This window comes from Astatotilapia calliptera, chromosome 15 (genome assembly GCF_964374335.1).
Source record: "Astatotilapia calliptera chromosome 15, fAstCal68.1, whole genome shotgun sequence".
Lineage (NCBI taxonomy): Eukaryota > Metazoa > Chordata > Actinopteri > Cichliformes > Cichlidae > Astatotilapia > Astatotilapia calliptera.
The window spans coordinates 30,322,989-30,342,034 of NC_137436.1; the positions used below are offsets into that span (position 1 = coordinate 30,322,989).

The 19,046-nt window shown below is 39.5% G+C and overlaps 2 protein-coding genes across 3 annotated transcripts; both read left to right on the forward strand.

The window, feature by feature from the left end:
• Positions 1–5,029, forward strand: srp9 (signal recognition particle 9). Its single transcript, XM_026142704.2, has 3 exons — positions 1–221; positions 367–435; positions 4,323–5,029. The coding sequence occupies exons 1-3, from the start codon at positions 150–152 to the stop codon at positions 4,440–4,442; spliced, it is 261 nt and encodes an 86-aa protein (XP_025998489.1). The 5' UTR covers positions 1–149; the 3' UTR covers positions 4,443–5,029.
• Positions 5,030–8,348: 3,319 nt separating this feature from the next.
• Positions 8,349–17,688, forward strand: katna1 (katanin p60 (ATPase containing) subunit A 1). 2 transcript variants are annotated; one of them, XM_026142702.2, is made up of 11 exons: positions 8,349–8,484; positions 10,634–10,799; positions 10,885–11,024; positions 12,769–12,964; positions 13,198–13,313; positions 13,520–13,625; positions 13,703–13,861; positions 14,212–14,338; positions 14,434–14,568; positions 15,090–15,216; positions 16,914–17,688. In XM_026142702.2, exons 2-11 carry the CDS (start codon positions 10,638–10,640, stop codon positions 17,110–17,112), a joined length of 1,467 nt encoding a protein of 488 aa, XP_025998487.2. In that variant the 5' UTR covers positions 8,349–8,484; positions 10,634–10,637; the 3' UTR covers positions 17,113–17,688. The 2 variants fall into 2 exon arrangements, with proteins under 2 accessions (XP_025998487.2, XP_025998486.2); XM_026142701.2 differs by lacking the exon at positions 8,349–8,484 and adding an exon at positions 8,855–8,998.
• Positions 17,689–19,046: the final 1,358 nt, after the last annotated feature.

A 19,046-nucleotide genomic window follows, 5' to 3' on the forward strand; every position in this document is an offset into this window, starting at 1 on the left:
GCATATCGGATATGGGTTCGCGCCGTGGTCTCTTCGGTCTGATTGGTTGTACTCACGTTGCTGCTGATGTGGTGTTCCGAAGTTAGCAAACGCGAACATCCGATTCAAACTTGTTTTCTGCTTTTGTTAGTATTGTATTTGTGAAAACAATGCCTTACTATCAGACGTGGGAGGAGTTCGCCCGTGCAGCAGAAAAACTGTATCTGACAGACCCAATGAAGGTAATAACGCTTTATTTAATAAGTACCATACTGGATAGCCTGTTAGCTAAATGGCACGTTAGCGACGTGACTGTGCTGACTGGTGGTTCGATATTTTTTCATGTTAAATTCTGAACATTTTTGTTATGTTATTTCTTTTTTTCAGGTCAGAGTGGTTCTAAAATACAGACACTGCGACGGAAACCTGTGCATTAAAGTGACTGACAATGCTGTGGTAAGTACACCGAGGAAAAAACGTGGAATTGTTTGTACCAGCCAGTGAAGTATGAGAGGTTCTCTTGAGAAAGCTCTTAAAACTTGTTTTTTGGACGAGCAGCCAGAAACTTCTCTCTTTGTTTTCTGAGTCTGCTGGTACTAGTTTGTGTGAGGCTAAATCGTAACGTGTAGCAGAGTAACACAAGCAGGCTAGCAGCTGCGAGTTTTTTTTTCTTTTTTTTGTTTAATAAAGCTCCTGTAATATTTTACGTTTTGTTGTGTAATAAAGTGTGAGCAGTGGGAGGGGGATACACCATTTTAGCTGTTTTTCTTCTTCCTGTGTTGCGCTGGATTTTTCCGTGTTCATTTTATGGTAGAAATATTAGGCTTACTTGACAGTGATACCCAATGTCTAATGACCTGGCTGCATTATATTCCAGATATCCCAAATTCTTCACTTCTATGAATTCTTTTGGAAGGTTGGCGGGTAAACTCATCTTTAGAGAAGACTACAGATTTATAATATTGGCATCTAGCCCTATATTCACAAACTTTCTTAATACTTGGAGTAGATCCCATTGTCAAAATGCTAAGAAAGTTCTTAGATTTAATTTCGTTTTAAAATCATTTATCCATAAATTCATATAAAATCAGGGTAAAGAGGCTTAAATGGTTCTTAGGCACAGGAGAAAATGACAGTATGTAGATTATCATGCCACTTTGTCCACTTTTTCTTTAAGTGAGGTAATGGCATATGATTAATTCAGTCTCAAATCATTGTGAGCCTTCTGCTCAACATCTCCATCTAGCATGTTTGTGCACTTTGCCTCAAATTTCAATGTTTGAACATGAACATCTCAAACTATTAAAACTATTAAAGATAAAAGCTGGAAATTTTCATTTTGATATTTCTTAGTACAGGATTGAAACATACTCTGTACTTTAGGACACACACATACACATATATATATTTATGTTATATTATATTATAATATATATTAGGGGTGCAACGATACTCGTATTGATATTGAACCGTTCGATACAGTGCTTTCGGTTCGGTACGCATATGTATCGAACAATACAAAATTTTTAATCTATTTTATCAACTTTCCTTCTGACGATGCTGTCTGTGTTGAGCGCTCAGTGGATCTGTGCTCGACAGTGCAGCCTAGGCGGAGTAGTCGAACGCAGATTCACTGAGCGCGGGGCAAGCTAGCAGACAGAAGTTAAGCTCTCCTTGCAACATGGCAAATTGAACCTCCCCCACCCTCATTCAGATCAGGCGTTTGGAACTATTTTGGTTTTCATGTGACGTATGACCCTGAAGGTAAGCAAAAGTAAAACAGTATGTTGGATGTGCCACGCAATGCTCAATTACATTGGTGGGAACTAGTGTGTTAGCGCAGTTTGCTCGTTAACGTGTTGGCCGTCCAGCCCCACGCACGAGGCGATCTGCGGTAGCTCGTTAACGGATATTTGCCGTGTTGTGCCGTTAACGTCATTTCAACGAGATTAACGCTGACAGCACTAGTGGGAACACAACGAATATGACTGCACATTTACTCCGACATCATCCTAGTGCAAAGACAAGTGGAAGCAGACAAAAACAAGCAAGCATGCTACTAACTTTACCCAAGTCATTTAGACAGCCGTTAGCACATGATTCTCCTTATGGGGACCTGATATGTTTAATATGCTGCTGAGAATATAGCCCAGAAGAAGCGCATAGTATAGCTTTCATTTTGGAAAGAGACATTTCTCTGTAATAAACTCTCTTTTCCAAAGATGAGTGATTTGTCGATCAGAGAGATGTATTTTTTTTTTATTACTTTGTTGTTTCAGCAACATTAAATTTAAAAACTGTACTTTTGAGTTAAAATATATATTTATAATTTTAAGAAATGACAAATTGTTTTTCATGCCTTTGAACATTTTTGTTCAATGGCATGAACATTTTTTTGTATGGAAAAAACATCGAACTGTGAATTTTGTGTATCGTTGCACCCTATATATATATATATATATATATATATATATATATATATATATATATATATATATATATATATATATATATATATATTTTTTTTTTTTTTTTTTAAAGTGCATTGGTTATAAAAAATGAATAAATTAAGCACTTAAAGTGCCATATTTTAGCACACACTAATAATACAAATATCACATGGCAAAAGCCACTGAGCAGCAGCTTGTGAGTGGTGTCTAGCTGTATTTCACAATAATACAAAATAAAACACGTAGAATACTTTTTAACTTGTAATTTCCTGATCCCTGCTTGCCAGTAGGAGTTTTAAATGTAATCTTAATTACAAGACTTCTTCAGGGCGATAAGTCTCAAAGTGGCAGGTAGAATTGATCTTGAAAAGTAAATATAGCAAAACAATTAAAAGTTACGAAAAATGGCTTAGTAAGTTATTCCACATAAGTAGTCTTGCAAAGCCAAGTTGCCATGTCGACATGGCATAACTTGCAGTCTGATGTATAAGTATAACCCAGCCCTAATCTTAATGCCACAACTGCCACAGGCATTCGATATACTGACTGCATGAATGAACGCTGCAAAAGTTTGTGTGTGTGCGCATAGATAGATAGCATAATCTGAAATATGAGAGTGCTTCTTGACCATGCTGCTTACAACGTGGGTCTTGAAAAATGAAGGATATGCATATATTTAACAAAATAATGATTTCAGTTATAAGTACTTCTCAATGTGAAGGTTTTTATTTATGTATTTATTTTGTATTATTATTAATGTGTGCTCATATATGGTACTTTACAGGACTGCTTATAGTTTTCAACTAGCCAGTACTGGCATTTGTTTTTATATATTTCAGTCACAAATTACAGGTCCTGATTCAGCTCTGTGTAAAGAAAAACAAGTGAAAATTTCAGGCTTTTATCCTTTTGAGATAAAGTTTTGAGAGAGCCATATTTTATTATTGCCTGTGGAAACAAATGACTTGAAAGTGGCTAGACAAGCCTTTACTTGGGCCATGTAATTTGTATTGAAATTGGAATGACCCTTTGTAAATCATTGCATACAGTTTGTATAAAGTAATTAATGGATCTTTGGACTGGAATTAATATCTTTAATTTTTGGGTTGTGATACATGGTGAAGACTGCTTTGAGTCTAGTATTATTCATATGAGAATATAAGTGGGGCTGTTTGGTAACCAACACATCAAGCACAGCTGTGTCATAGTGCGTGTTGTTTGGTTGATGTTTTCTAGAGATGCACCGGTTGACCAGCCAGGGACCTGAATTGGTTGTTTTCACTGTAACTTTACAGCAAAAATGTCCCTGGTTTGAATCCTGGCTAGGTTCATTCTCTGTGGAGATTGCATGTTCTCCCTGTGTCTGTGCGGGTCTTCCCTGGGTACTTGGTGCTGGCTTAATTAGTTGTGGTGGTGTGGTGTTCCTGGATGTTGCTGAGCTCTCTTAAGGCTCACCTCTCATGGTTGTAAACCCAACCCCAGCTCCAATGTGTTGGAATATTGTTGTTGATGGTGGGTCTTGCTCAAGTGGAGAGCTGTGGTGCTGCTGCACAAGGCTACAAAGCATAACAATGACTTCTGTGACCAGTTACAGTCTAATTGAAGTTTGGATTTCATCCATGAGCTAAGAAGATGCTGATTGTGTTCTTGTCACATAATTATAGTAAGATTTATTTTAAAAAGGCATTGAGTGTAGAACCGTGTACATATGCCAAAATAATGTAACTCTGTATCAAGCAATTATTGATTTACAAAAAGGTGTGCACCACCAAAAGAAAGCAACAATGTAACTCTATCATTTAGGTGACTACTTAATCACTACTATAAAACCGTAAAAACCTGTAGTTTTCATGCTGTAACTGCCTTCATTTGGTGTCTTCTCCATCTTTACAGTGTTTACAATACAAGACAGACCAGGCCCAGGACGTGAAGAAGATTGAAAAGCTCCATGGGAAGCTGATGAGACTCATGGTGTCCAAGGAGACGCACAGTGGTGCCATGGAGACGGACTAAAATGCTCTTGAAGAGCTAAAGTTTTGGAGCTCTCGGACTGAGTTCAGAGGACATGGTGGTGCTGCTGAGAGAATAGAAACATCAGAGTGGGACGAGTCTGTAAAACGGGAATGTGGGGAGCTGGATCTGGCTGCTTACACTGGTTTAATGCTGCCAGAGAAGCTATAGATATATACTGTATATATTTTCAGGATTTGTTTTTTTTTTTTTTTAAGTTTCACTGTCCACCTTTCCTTTACAGGCATGATCACATCCCTAATGGTGTAAGTTAAATGTAAGATCCGTGTAGGGGTGGAACAACATTAGCTGCTGTGTAAGCAGCTTTGGCACCTTGAATTCTTTAAAGACATTTCCATAAATTTTTAGTTTTGAAAGGGAAGAAAAAGATGGGCAATGAAGATAACTTGTCTTTTTTTTCCTCATCTTTCTAGCTATGTCAGATTCATTTTAAGCGCAGTTTACTTTGATTTTTGTCCCCCCTCATTGTGCCACATGAATGAAGCAGAGCTTTCTGATTTCCCAGCAAGGGTGTGGAGAAAACCCAGTGTTTCCACACTGACATGTTCAATAAATGGTTGTTTACCCCAGTCAGCAATATATCTCTTTTATTCATCTCGTTATGGATTATATTGTGTTCAACTGTCATACGTCAACGTTATTATGCGAGACAGCTTATATGACATTGGGTTTGAATTAATGAGATAACACGTCCTTTATTTAGCCCTAGCAGTTAAAATAACTCAAATGCAACAAAATCAAAAAGTACAGTTTTATGTAGCTTAGTCATAAGTCAAAGTAAATAAACATATAATATAGATGCTGATTTAGAAAAACAAATTTAAGCAATATTATATAGCAAAGCAAACTGAATTAAAAAGGGCTTACTAATTTAAACGATCACCTGTGTGTCGGTCTTCCTGTTGTTCATGTACTCAGGTACTCTTACTCCTGCACCACAGCAACATCCTGTCCTCAGATGGACATGGATCATTTATCGGCCTTCTGTGTATTTCAGTGAAGCTGAAAAAGTTATGTTTGTTTTAATTAACCAAGTTTTTCCCAGGAAAAAAAAAAACCCTTTGTGAATTATGTAACTTTTTTATTCTTGGTCCAATTATTTTTCAAGTTCTTGTTTTTACTTTTTCATTCATAGTGATCAATATGAAAAAGGTATTACAGAAGCAAAAATAAACATTTCTGTTTGTGTCATATTTAAAGCTGGAGTGAGTGTTTAATGCAGGCACACAAACGCAAGGATGACTTCAAAGTGAGCCTTTAATTGTTGAAATTACCAGTACATTCACAAAATCCAAACAATAGAAATAAGGAGCCTGGGGGCAAGTCCAAAGAGAATAAGCAAAGCTGCACATGAAGGAAAACAGGAGTATACAAACCTCTTGTTGAAAGACAAAATAGAAACTATAATATTTGATAATATGTTGGTTTCTAAAATTATAGTTTTGTGAAATGAGCAGCTGGAAAGATGTCGTGGATATGCTGAACCTTCTTCCTTGTACAGACCCCGGCTCTGAGGTAGGATGGCAGCTGCAGAACTGTCTCAAACATGATGTGCTCTCCCCCATGAGTGGCACTGGGGATGATGTTGTTGGAGAATGCTCCTAATGTAACAGTGGATGGTGTCCTGGGGATCTTTTTCCAGATCTGGATTAGGGTGTCACTGAGCTCCTTGAGCTCTCTAAGGTGCAAATGTCCAACAGCCTAAGCCACCAATAAATCAGTCATGCGGGATGACGTTCTCCACATAAAAAACAAACTACATGTGTTTTGTTCCTTCATAGATCAACTTTGATCTGTAAATCGTGAATTGATTGTAATTTATTTTTCAGTATCTCTGTACCTATTGTTCTTTTCTTTGCTGGCTCCCTGCTACTGATTTGTCTTCTTGTAAATATTCAGGAATATTCATTCATTTTTCAGTTGTAGTCAAAGTGCCTTTTTTTCTAACTAACTACAAACATGTGTATTTGGGTCTTCCCTGTCAACATTTTCATCAGTAATACAAATGCTGAAAGTTAAGTTTATCATAGTTTAATCCAAGGTTATTATCGTTAACGAAAACTAGAAGTAAAAAAACATTTTCGTTAACTGAAATAAAAAATAAAAACAAAAAAAAGGAAAACTAACTAAAATTAACTGAATTTATAGCAAAAATGTGTTTAGTTTTCATTGATGTGTGCGTGTCATACAATAGTCAAGGGTGAAAATGAAGTTTAGTTTCCAGATTTTTTCTTGCCGTCTCATTATGCCAGCAGGTAGCAGTACGTTAGTCGAGTCGTCTGTGTTGCTGCTCCGTCCACGCGCAGAATCATGTCGGGAGATAGCGCCAGAGTCCAATTTGGGATTACTTTGAATATGACTGTGTTTTGGATAAAGCAAGTGTCTTGTAGTGGAAAGAGACAAATTATGAGGGACATTTCTAAAGGGAAAAAAAATCCCACAAACCTTAAAGTGCACTTGAAAAGCTCACACAAGAAGGCTTGAGCTCCCTTACCTTGAGAAGGTAAGGGAGCACACTCAACCCTCATCCCCAGAAACAGAAGCCAGAAAACAGAAGCTAACCCCAGGCAAGGCAGCGTGATGCATCCCGAGACAACAGGACGGGGATATCTACATAACTCTGAGTCAATTGCCTTCAAAAAGTTTATCAATTCACTTGAACCAAAATTACGAACACCCGGTGCTGCAAGAGTTAATAGTCTCATTGGGGCCAAGATATACATTTTATAGTTGCCTGGTAAGGGCAGCATGGCACGGTGGTTAGCACTGTTGCCGCACAGCAAGAAGGTCCTGAGTTCAATTTCACCATCAGGCCGGGGTCTTTCTGTGTGGAGTTTGCATGTTCTCCCCGTGTTTGCGTGGGTTCCCTCTGGGTACTCCGGCTTCCTCCCACCGTCCAAAGACATGCAACTTGTGGGGATAGGTTAATTGGATAATCCAAATTGCCACTATGTGTGAATGCGAATGGTTGTCTGTTCCTGTGTGTTGGCCCTGCGACAGACTGGCGACCTGTCCAGGGTGTACCCCGCCTCTTGCCCTATGACAGCTGGGATAGGCTCCAGCGCTCCCCGCGACCCTGAAAAGGATAAGCGGAAGCGAATGGATGGATAGTTGCCTGGTATCAATGGTTGTTTGTCTGCCTGTATGTATTTATTTAAAGAACCCATAGGTGGAAATGTGAGTTGTCTGTCTCTGCGTGTTAGCCCTGCGACAGATAGGCGACCTGTGTAGGGTGCAGGGTATGGTAGCTGGAATAGCAACATACCCAAAAAATAAGCAGAAGAGAATGACTGATATGACGAAACTGGGATTTTGTTACACTTAATTTTTGCAAACACAACTAAAACTATAACTGAAACTAATCAAAACTAAACTGAAACTAAGGATTTTCAAAAAAATAAAAACTAAACTAAACTAGCAAACAATTGGTAAAAACGAATTACAACTGATATAAAATTGAAAATCTGAAGTCAAAACTAAATAAAAATAAAAACTAATGAAAATTGCAAAACTATTAAAACCCTGGTATAAGTACACGTGCTCGCCCAAAATATGAAGATCTTTATTAAAGGTCCGTCCATTTTTCTTCTGCGTATTCTGTTAGCAGAGCTGCTCTGTGCAGCGTTATGGCATAATAATTTTAAGGGAGAATAAAAAGTCGACACACATATCTCATTCCTGACGGAGGACTCTACCACTACACTTCTCCAGTCCATTCACAGAGTCGTTGCATGGTAAGACATTGATAGGAAGTGGGCGGAGCCTTTTACCGTCATTTTATTACGACGCAAAGTACAAACACCTGTGGACACACAATCCAACATATTCAATTCAAGGTGGCAAGAGTCCAACCCAGGTGTCATTGGGCAACAACAGGGCACAGGTTTCACGTCTGTCACCAGGTTGACACAAAGAAAGACAACTATACACACTCATATTCACAAATTAGAGTCACATTCCTTTGGGAAGAAGAGGAACGCACAGAGAGAGCCCAGCTACTCACATCTGCACAGATAGACTCCAGGTTAGCAGATTCAAATCCAGGATCTTCTTGCTCTGAGGCAACAGTGCCAACAACTGCTCCCCTAAAGAGTGAACTTAAAAAATACAGCAGGAATATTCAGAAATGTTTTATGTTAATAGATAACTGATGGCTGCCTTTCGTCAGAAGGAACTTTTTAAAAAATTATGCAAACTTTGCCTTACATAAGATGACCGAGTTAGGGCGAGTAATTCACTGTAGTCGTAGTGACGTTATTGTTTTTTCAGGAAACTCTACGTTTAGTTTTTTGTGCTTTTACGTCCATATAACGTTTGACGTTTTAATTTTGAAGGTCGAAAACGGAAGTTCAAAACTTTTCGCCCCTAGCTGGTTTGCATACGCAACGTGCGCTGTGACAAACTTCCGTCATGAATTGGACTACAAATGTCCCCAGATCGTGTAGTTATTTTCCCAGTCCGATGGATTCTGTGAGCAGCCTTTCTCTGAACCACGGCCACATTTAGGAAAAGTTGAGCATAAATGCGACTTACACCAGGTTTGTGTCAAAAGCTGTTTCAGTGTCGTTTCAGCAACTGTGTTCATCAAGTTTTGCGAAGACGATGCGTTTACAGTTTGAACCAGAGTGAGAGAAGCCAGCCAGCCGGCTTGAAATTCAAACTTAAGGATGCGTCGGTTGTCGTTAACGTCACCACTACCGCGTACAAACGTACACTAGCGTTTAGTTTAGTTATCTTGCCTAACATTAAGGTTCCTACGAACAAAGGAGCTGTTCTTCTCATCTTTGAAACGTTAGCATCTTGTACGTGTGGACTTGAGTGTCGCATTTTGCCTTTAACAGATTATAGTTGGGCGAGGCTCCGTCTAATCTGTGGAGAAACAACTTCAGCTGAGAGGTGCTAGTCACACTTGTCAACTACGTATGTTTCGCTGAATGTGACAACATGTTTTAAACTGTGCACGTGTCGTAAATATAGTATCACTCTTATATAAAGCAGTGTCCAGATGGCACTACATATGTTCTTGGGTATTTTTCATAGATTGTATACAACATAGGTGTTGTGCCCGGGCCATCTGACAATGGAACTAGCACCAAGATGGTATTTTAAGGCCAGCTATTAAAGTTTAGGTATTTATGTCCAGATAATCTGGATAGTAAAAAATGCAAATGCATATAAAATATCTGTTTAACAAGTGTAATGATTCTAGTACGAATAGAGACCTTATGGCTTGTAATATGCCACTTCAAAAAGGTCACTGTAGTGTTTTCCAGGCTCAAAATGAGCACTTCAGTCCGCATGAACAGTGGTTCGGGTAATAAGTCTGCGTGACATTATTCCATTCTATGTCCTGCTATTTCTGGCCCTTTGGGAAAAACAAAAATTTTATTTTTCAGGGAGTAAATCAAACCTCAGTCTGTATCAGAACAAAGAATAACCAGAAAAAAGAATTTAAGGCAAAAAGTAAAGAAGAAAGCAGTAATACTAAAACCAGTGGATCTTTACAATTTGTTAGTTTTACAGTAGCTTCATGTTTTTGTGTTGAAGCACAACAGGGCACCTGTCTCCTCTTTTCACTGTCTGTTTATACATTAGTTTGCATTTAATTAATCTCTGACTCGTTTTCACACTGTGTCTTTTGTCTTACCTCCTTATCCATCACCCCCAACTACTTTCAATAGATTACTGCCCCTGCTTGGGCCTACAGGAGGTTTCTTTCTGTTAAAAGGGAGTTTTTACCTCCCGTTGTCACCAAGTGCTTGCTCATAAGGCGGTCCTCTGAATGTTGAGGTTTCTCTGTATTTTTGTTAGGGTCTTTACCTTGAGGTGACTGCTGTTAGGACTTGACACTATATAAACAAAATTGAATTGAATATTTAAATTTATTTTTTACAATGGCAGGAAACTAGACCTTGTTAGAAAAATGGTACTTGATGTAGAAACTGCCTGCATTTCTAGTAGGAACACGGGTAGTTCCTCAAATGGTCCTGAGAAAATGTTCTACTGATTACACCAGGTGAATGCAAGCTTTTTGTTTTTTGGTAAGATTTTTAAAACTTCAATCTCTGTCTGCGCTGTAGTTATTCAACACTCCTTATTTCACTGTCAGCAGCATGCCCATTTTGACCAGTCAGCGTTATAAGTTTTTGTGAACCTGTTGTCTGTTTCCACAGCGGTATGAGTCTACGGGAAATTAGTGAGAATCTGAAACTGGCTCGTGAATATGCCTTGCTGGGAAACTACAGCTCAGCCAGTGTTCTCTATCATGGGCTGCTTGAACAAATCAAAAAATATGTGTACACGTTGCGAGACAGCAGTTTCCAGCAGAGGTGGCAGCAGGTAAATGTAGTGCTGATCTTTTATCTGATCATATGAGGAGCCGGTACCAATTTTTCTTATGCATGCACCTGTGGTTGTTTCTCAGCTGTGGCAGGAAATCATCGAAGAGAATCAACAAGTTCAGGACATAATGTCAACTCTGGGGAACTTTCAGTTGGACACAGCTCCTGTTAAACCCAGTAACCATGATGATTTTGAAATGAGACCTTTGCATGTGGAACAGAGGTACTGCACTGGCTATTTACATACACGTATTATTTTCTGCTTATTCGTTGCTTAGGAAATTTCATATGCTACAAATTCCGATGCTTCGTGAACACATATCTGCTTCTGGTGCAATTCTGCAGTTTTCTGAACTGCAATTGTTGAATAAGCCAAGAACAATAGTCATGATGTAGTCATATGATTGAGATCAGTGAACCTCTGTAAGCCTGCTCTGCCCTCCAGAAAGATGGCTGGTAAACCTCAAACTGTGTATTTTTAACTGTCAGAGATGCACTTCTTGAAAAATTCACCTTTTTATTTTTTTTTAACTTTTGCAACACAGTTTATATTATGTTGCTTGTATGCTTGTAACATATTTTTTTGGCCACATGCTCCATTTTGAACAACATTAGTAATTTTTAAAAATGTATATATTTATTTTATCAAAGCCATAAATTTCCTTTTTGGGATGAGAGCAGCTATCTGCCACAAGCAGATTATGGCAGATAGCTACTCCACCTTAAGCTTGGTTCTGTCAGAGGTCTCTTCCTGTTAAAAGGAAGTTATTCTACCACACCATCTCTGGCTACTACTCACAGAGGATCATGTGATTTGTATGGTTGTCTAAGAAGCTTGGAAAGAAAAGCGTCTGGACTTCTTTAAGTTTCTTGAAGATTTTTCACCTCTCATCTCATCAGCTTCTCTGTTAAGAAGCTTAAAGAAGTCCAGACTCTTTCTTTCCAAGCTCCTTAGATTGCGATGACCTAGATGACTGAAAACCTTTACATATTCTTGTGATTCTTTCTCTAATATTGTGTGATTTTATTTATACCGATGCTATACACAATAAATAGCACTCCACCCACCCAGTTCAAGTGAGTTTTAAGTTATCTGGTAATTAGCAGACTGTATATTTGTAACACAGATATCTGCACATCAGTGCTGTCTTATAAAATACTGGAATTTCACTCAGCAAAACTGAAGCACAAACGTCTTTGATAGCAGATACCACAAAGGACGCCGTCTTATTTGGCTACAGCTGCCTCTAACCATTTCACCCACCATACAGATTTTAGTTTTTTAAGAGGAAAATTATGCAAAGAGACCAAATCTGTTTTTGTACAGTCTGTAAACATGTCTGTGCCAAAAAAAAAGCCCAACAAAAAACTGTAACGTTGGCTGTTTAATGGGACTGTTTTTGGCATTTAGGGGCTTTTTTCATTCGCAGAGGTTGCCTTGACTCAAAATGAGAAGCAGATTGGACTGAGAGTCTGGCTTCTAGTGCAAATGATGATGCTTAAAAAAACATGCTAGCTTATTATCATCATCACCGAGGACACTCTCACAAGAGATGCTTGATCTCACGAGTTTTACGTCCTGGTTAAATAAATGTTTGTTTTTGTTTAGAGGGGAAAAAAAAGAGTAGCATTAACTTCAAATGCAGGACTGTGTCTCAGCCTTTTTTTTCCCCTTTGGCTTTTTGACTGTGTGCTGTGGCAGTTTGGTCTGGTCTTGCTAGTTTTAAATGAAAGATTATGATATTAAGCTCTTTAGTTGGCTATTGGCCGATAGAATAATCGGAGTGGTGTCAGATCAGTAATATTTAAGGGGGGAAAAAAACGATCAATCATACGGTTCTGTCTGGTTTGTGCTCCAAGCACTAAGGCAAAAGCTGATTCACAAAGAATGTAAATGTTTCAATGATTTAACACCTGTTGACATTAAGGGGTTGCAGTTGATAGTCTTATCCCTGTTTTCTTCACAGACATTCTCCCTGTCCTGTCAGACGTCCTACCAACCCCTACAAAGACAGCAAACCTGCAAACAACCGCCTGAGTGTGGCTGTGAAGGCCCAGCAGAGACACCTGCCCCGAGGGGCCAACGGCGACAGAAGCAGACCTTCCAAGGGCAAAGAAAAGAAGGAACCAAAGGAGGCTGCTGGCAAAGCAAAGGACGATAAGGTGAGCGATATGTTGATGGTTCCAAGTTGCAGCACACATAGTCACAGCCTTCTCTATTATACCACATAACAAAAAGTCACAAAGTATTGCTGATCAAACAGTATCACATGCGGTCTGTTTACTCACTACCTAGCCTGTCATTCCAGTTTGGGTTTTTTTCCCCGAGGGATTTGTTCAAGGAACTGGGAAGGGTTATTTTATTTGTATTTACTTATTTATGGTCTGCCTCTCAGAATAAATCAGATGTCCAGGAGAAAGAAGCAAAGAGGTTTGATGGGGCAGGATATGATAAAGACCTCGTGGAAGCTCTGGAGAGGGATATTATATCTCAAAATCCAAATATTAAATGGTAGGTGAACGTTTCAGATGCCTTGAATGACTAAGCTGTAGTCTTTGAGCTTTCCTCCGTTAGACAAACTGTAGTTTTTGGTATGTCTGCTTTGGCTTCACTTAATGGCCTTTTTGTCCTGTAGAGGTTTATCTATCTTTCTTGGCATGAACACCAGCCTCCCTGAGAGTTTTCACATCTGACATCAGTCTAAACTGTTTTTATAGGGATGACATCGCAGACTTGGAAGATGCAAAAAAACTGCTGAAAGAAGCAGTTGTGTTGCCGATGTGGATGCCAGCGTTTTTTAAAGGAATAAGACGACCCTGGAAGGTAGTGTGCAAGCACAAGTTTGTGTCATCACTTGTATCAAATGCGTCCTGTTACATAGATGTTATTTTCTTCTTTAGGGTGTGCTTATGGTGGGACCTCCTGGCACCGGGAAAACACTTCTGGCTAAAGCAGTTGCTACTGAATGTAGAACCACATTCTTCAATGTCTCCTCATCAACTCTGACCTCCAAGTACAGAGGAGAGTCTGAGAAACTAGTTCGCCTTCTCTTTGAAATGGTAAGTTCAGTTTTTGTCAGTTTTGTGTTTGTTGGTGTGCTTGAATGTTCTGAACTTAGTTTCTGTTGTCTGTAGTAGTATTTCCTTTAATTTTTCAGGACTGTAAGTTAGTTTTGGAGCCCTCTAGTGGATGGAAATCACCTAACACACCTTTATTTCTGAGAGTGAATTTATCACTCATTAATAAATAATCATTAACTGAATAAAACGTGCTTTCATATTAAGTTAAGCCATTTTTGTGAACCAATTATAACAATCTTTGTGTAAAGTTAAACAATTTCTTAGTATTAAAAATAATGCACTTTTTTTTTTTGTCCTTGATCTGAGTCATTGCATGTGTCCCCGTACAGGCACGTTTTTATGCTCCCACCACGATTTTCATTGATGAAATTGACTCAATGTGCAGCCGCAGAGGAACCTCAGAGGAGCATGAAGCTAGCAGGAGAGTAAAGGCAGAGCTACTTGTGCAAATGGATGGTATAGAACTTTTGTCTATTTCCATTCATGCTAGATATATTTACCTTTTGATGGAGGCAGGTTTTTTTTCTCTTCTTGTTGTTGTTTTTACGCAGGTGTTGGTGGAGCATCAGAGAACGACGACCCATCAAAGATGGTGATGGTCCTGGCTGCAACCAACTTTCCATGGGACATTGATGAGGCTCTGAGGAGGCGCCTGGAGAAGCGGATCTACATTCCTCTTCCTTCAAGTACAATTGTTGTTTTACTGATTTCCACATTGTTGGCAATGAAATGCAATTATTGAAAATGAAAACTGCCAACAACTCTAAACTCTGAAAAGTGTTGCATGTTTCAATAACTAATAACAGATCATAACAGATTGGATCATAACTGCTCGACTTGGTGACAAGCATCAGCTGCTCAGCCTCCACATTCCTCACATTCCAATGATTTGAAGCACAGTGCACACAGCTGACAGCACATGCAGCTTTTTTTAAAGCTACTTTCTGTTCTATGGAAACATTTATAACCATGCCAGAAGGCTGCCTGGTTCAGTGTCTGCTTTGTGTTAATTAAACTTGACAAATGTTGATTTAGAAATGTACAACATGGAATTACAGTCCCAACATAAATATTCTCAAGGAGGGCTAAATTGCTAACGATGCTGAGTAAATGATGACCTTCTGTCTTCGTGTAAATATTGCTGATGAAATGACCATTTACTGAAGCAGAAAGCATGCTCTAGTTGCTGTTGGCCCTCTGTTTGCAGCTAAGGGGCGAGTGGAGCTGCTCAAGATTAACCTGAGGGAGCTGGAGCTGGCCAGCGACGTGGACTTGGACAAGATTGCTGAGCAGATGGAGGGTTACTCAGGAGCTGACATCACTAACGTGTGCAGGTCAGGGCATATTTCAAAATGAAGTTTCAAGAATACACTACGCATAACTTCCAGATAACTGCTGATATTTACTGATGGCCCTGGTAGTTAAATGAACTGTAGTCTTGGTATTTGCAGTACCATATTTTCTGCACTATAAGGTGCACTTAAACTCCTTGAATTTTCTGAAAAATCAACAGTGCGCCTAATAATCCGGTTTGCTTATGTATGAATTCTGGTTGTGTTTACTGACCTCGAACCGATTTTATGTGGTACACTGCGCTCAAAAATCTGTCAAAAAACATTTTAGTACAACTTTGGTAAGCTACGAAGCTGCACCGCTTGATGGATTGTTGGAGCATTACGGCTGCCGTAGTCAGGAGCCTCGCGGAGTAATCCAGGGTCAAAAACTCCGTCTGTTTCAGGTCCCAGAGTCAAACGAACACTGCAGGATCACTGAGAGTTAAAAACTGTCTAAATTCTTTCATCTTTAATAAAAGGATCAGCGTTGCTGCTTCACCAGGTGTAACAATTAAGTTTAACATCCAGGCATCCATGAAAATAGAATTTAGTCAATTTAATGGAGTTCGCAGGAAGTTAGCTCGCTAGTTTCCACCTAAACGTGATATACCATGACTGAGAGATTTCTGAAAAAATTTAAATGTACAGCTCTGTTATCACTTCCAACATAAATGAAGACAGAAAACTAAACAGGAGTGACTTTTGTAGGGTTACTGAAGTTGGACTATCTGGTATATAATGATGTGCTACTTGATCCCTAGCGATACAGCTATGTTAGCGTAACATAAACACAGTGAAGCTGGAGGATGAACACTAACTATTTTCCACTTGATAAAAGTTAACAAATGCAATAGCATGGCAGGATGCTGTAAACGGACTAAACTTCAGTCAGGAGAACAACTGAGATAATCAGTCCAAGATACGAGGTTAGTCCTTAATATACTGCAACAACATGGGAATAGAGCAGCTGCCAGAGAATTCAACATTAATGAATGGAGGAAGCAAGAAGAATAAATTGAGTAAAGTTTGACTTATCTGCCTGTTTTGTATCGCTTAATGCACCTTATGCATGAAAACAGACCCGTTCATCGACAGTGCGCCTTACAATCCGGTGCGCCTTATGGTCTGAAAAATATGGTACTTTGCTACATAAGATGTCTTGCAATTTGTCCGTGTTAGCAGTAAAACTAGTTTTTGCTAACACTAACCAGATGAGAGAGAGAGAGTGAATCGTGATCACTCTGCTGATGCTCACGAAGCTCCTGTTTGTTAGCTAATAATAAATTAGCGGCTAACGTGGACAAATTGTTGCTTCCTCGCTAATTCTAGGTTTCTTGTGTTCTAGACTGGCTAGCACATTCCTATGTGAAACCACATCATTTTGTGAGCTTGTGTTAAAGTCTGTTGTGCTGGTAGCCATATGTGTTTGATGTTAGTTATTAGTGGACTGTTACGGTACTCTTTGGCTGTGTTGCTTGCTTTATAACACTTTCTTGGGGACTAAGAGAGACGCTGATGCAAGGGACTCTGCAACAAGAATAATCTCCACAGCTGGGTGCAATTTTGCAGTATGATAATGAACGCTGAAAACATTCATGAGTTTGGTTTCAATTTAACCTAACATTCCCACCTAAAGGTTTGTATGTGAGGAACAGTATTAAGTGAAATCTGACAAATCGTTGTTGTGTGTCGCGTAGGGACGCATCTCTGATGGCCATGAGGCGAAGGATCGAAGGCCTCACTCCAGAGGAGATCCGCAACATTTCCCGGGATGAGATGCACATGCCCACCACCATGGAGGACTTTGAGTCCGCTCTGAGGAAAGTGTCCAAATCAGTTTCTGCAGCTGACCTGGAAAAGTATGAAAAGTGGATCGAAGAGTTTGGCTCCTGCTGATGAAACTTTAAGTGTGCAGCTTAGTGTAAGGTTTTGTGTTCCTGCTAACTGAAATGTTTTCTTGGAGAAATGTGTCAGCTCTGGTGTATCGAGCTGCAAGTACATTTCTGAATCAGCAGGCAGGTTTATTACAAACGTAATTGCACTTGAAAAGTGGTAACTCTTGTACATGTTGTTGCTATGCAAACCTTTTCATCTCAGTGAGTGTCGAAAGAAGAACAACTCGGAGCTGATTGTTGATACAATTCATTTTTGGACTTAATCATTTTAGTTGACTGGTCCTGAACATGTTGCCAAAATGTTAGACAAATCGGATATAGCTATTAGAAAAACTGACAAAACGTCGGCATTTCCTGAAATACACTAATAGTAAAAGGCCAAACATGTAATATAATCCGTTTATCCTCAGTGTCGTTTTATTGTCTTTGTGCTGGTGTATCTGTTGGATACAGAACCAGCCAATCAAATGTTGTTCCCTTTATTGTTGTTCTTTTCACTTTTCACTTGATTTTATTTTAAACCGTATGGATCTATAACACTTTTTCTTATAAACATTAAACTAAGAAGCCATTTCTATATTGCGATACGTGCAAGTTTATTTATTGCTCACTATATCTGCTTAAAAAAAATCTACACACAGATGAGTTCACACATTTAATTGCAACCAAAACAAACCTGTCCAACTTCCCCTGTATCCTGCAAGCTCTGTTTCAGGTTTTTTATGCTTGGATCTGTATGTTACTGAGAGGGGGTGTCCTTAATAGAGTCCCGATCAAAAGTTTAAGACCACTTGAAAAATGGTAATAAATAAATAAATCATATTTTGCATGGTTGGATCTTAACAAGGTTCCAGGTAGAGCTTCACCCTCCAACAAGAAGAAATGAGAGTGAGACAAAACATTTTTTGAGCATGGAATTTATTGAAAAAAATGCTTAAACTGAAACAGGCTGTTTTACAGCTGATCAAAAGTTTAGGACCACATGGCGCAAAAAAAAAAAGAAAAAAAAAAGATTTTTTTGTTGTTTGTTTGTTTGTTTTGCCATTTTACAAGTTGTCTTAAACTTTTGATCTGGACTGAGTCTGTCACTCACACAGCTATGGCTCCACCTGCTGTTCAAACCTCCATGAGCTGTAGCTGGGTTAAAGGGAGTGGGGAGGGAGACTAATTTAAGACAGCGTGTTTCAGATTGCTGAACTGAGCTCTTCCACAGTCTGAGGTACAGCCTGGTGGTGTTGGATAGACTGAAACCAAATGTCCCAGGGTGTTTTATTGGATTTGGGTCAGACGAGTCGGGGGGGGTGGGGGCATTCAGTGGTAACAGTTAATTTATCCTCCAGGCAGTGGCAGAGCGGGGGGGTGGCTTACTGGGCTTAAGCCCGGGTTGTTTTTTCAGAAGCCCGGGGTCTTTTGGAGTGTAATTTTTTTTTTTCATAGTTAGATGCCTGACTGACAACTGTATAAAGCGAAAAACTACACACAATATTCGAAGAACATAATGCACACTGTGGGAATTTACGACTGTGCATAAATCCCCCTAATATTGGTATGATCCGAGCTCAGGCAGTAAGCGGGGCGGGGCAGCTGCTGCGCTGTTGGAGAAACGGAGCTAGGCAGACAGAGGAGAACTGAAGTTTGACCAGGTACCAGGGGCGGAGCGTGGGGGTGGCTTACTGGGCTTAAGCCCGGGTTGTTTTGTCAGAAGCCCGGGGTCTTTTGGAGTGTAATTTTTTCATAGTTAGATGCCTGGCTGACAACTGTATAAAACAAAAAGTACACACAATATTCGAAGCACATAGTGCACACCGTGGGAATTTACGACTGTGCATGAATCCCCCCTCATATTGGTATGATCCGAGCTCAGGCACTAAGCGACTGAGCGAGGGGGCGGGGTAGCTGCTGCCAGCAGTGAGTGCGCTGTTGGAGAAACGGAGC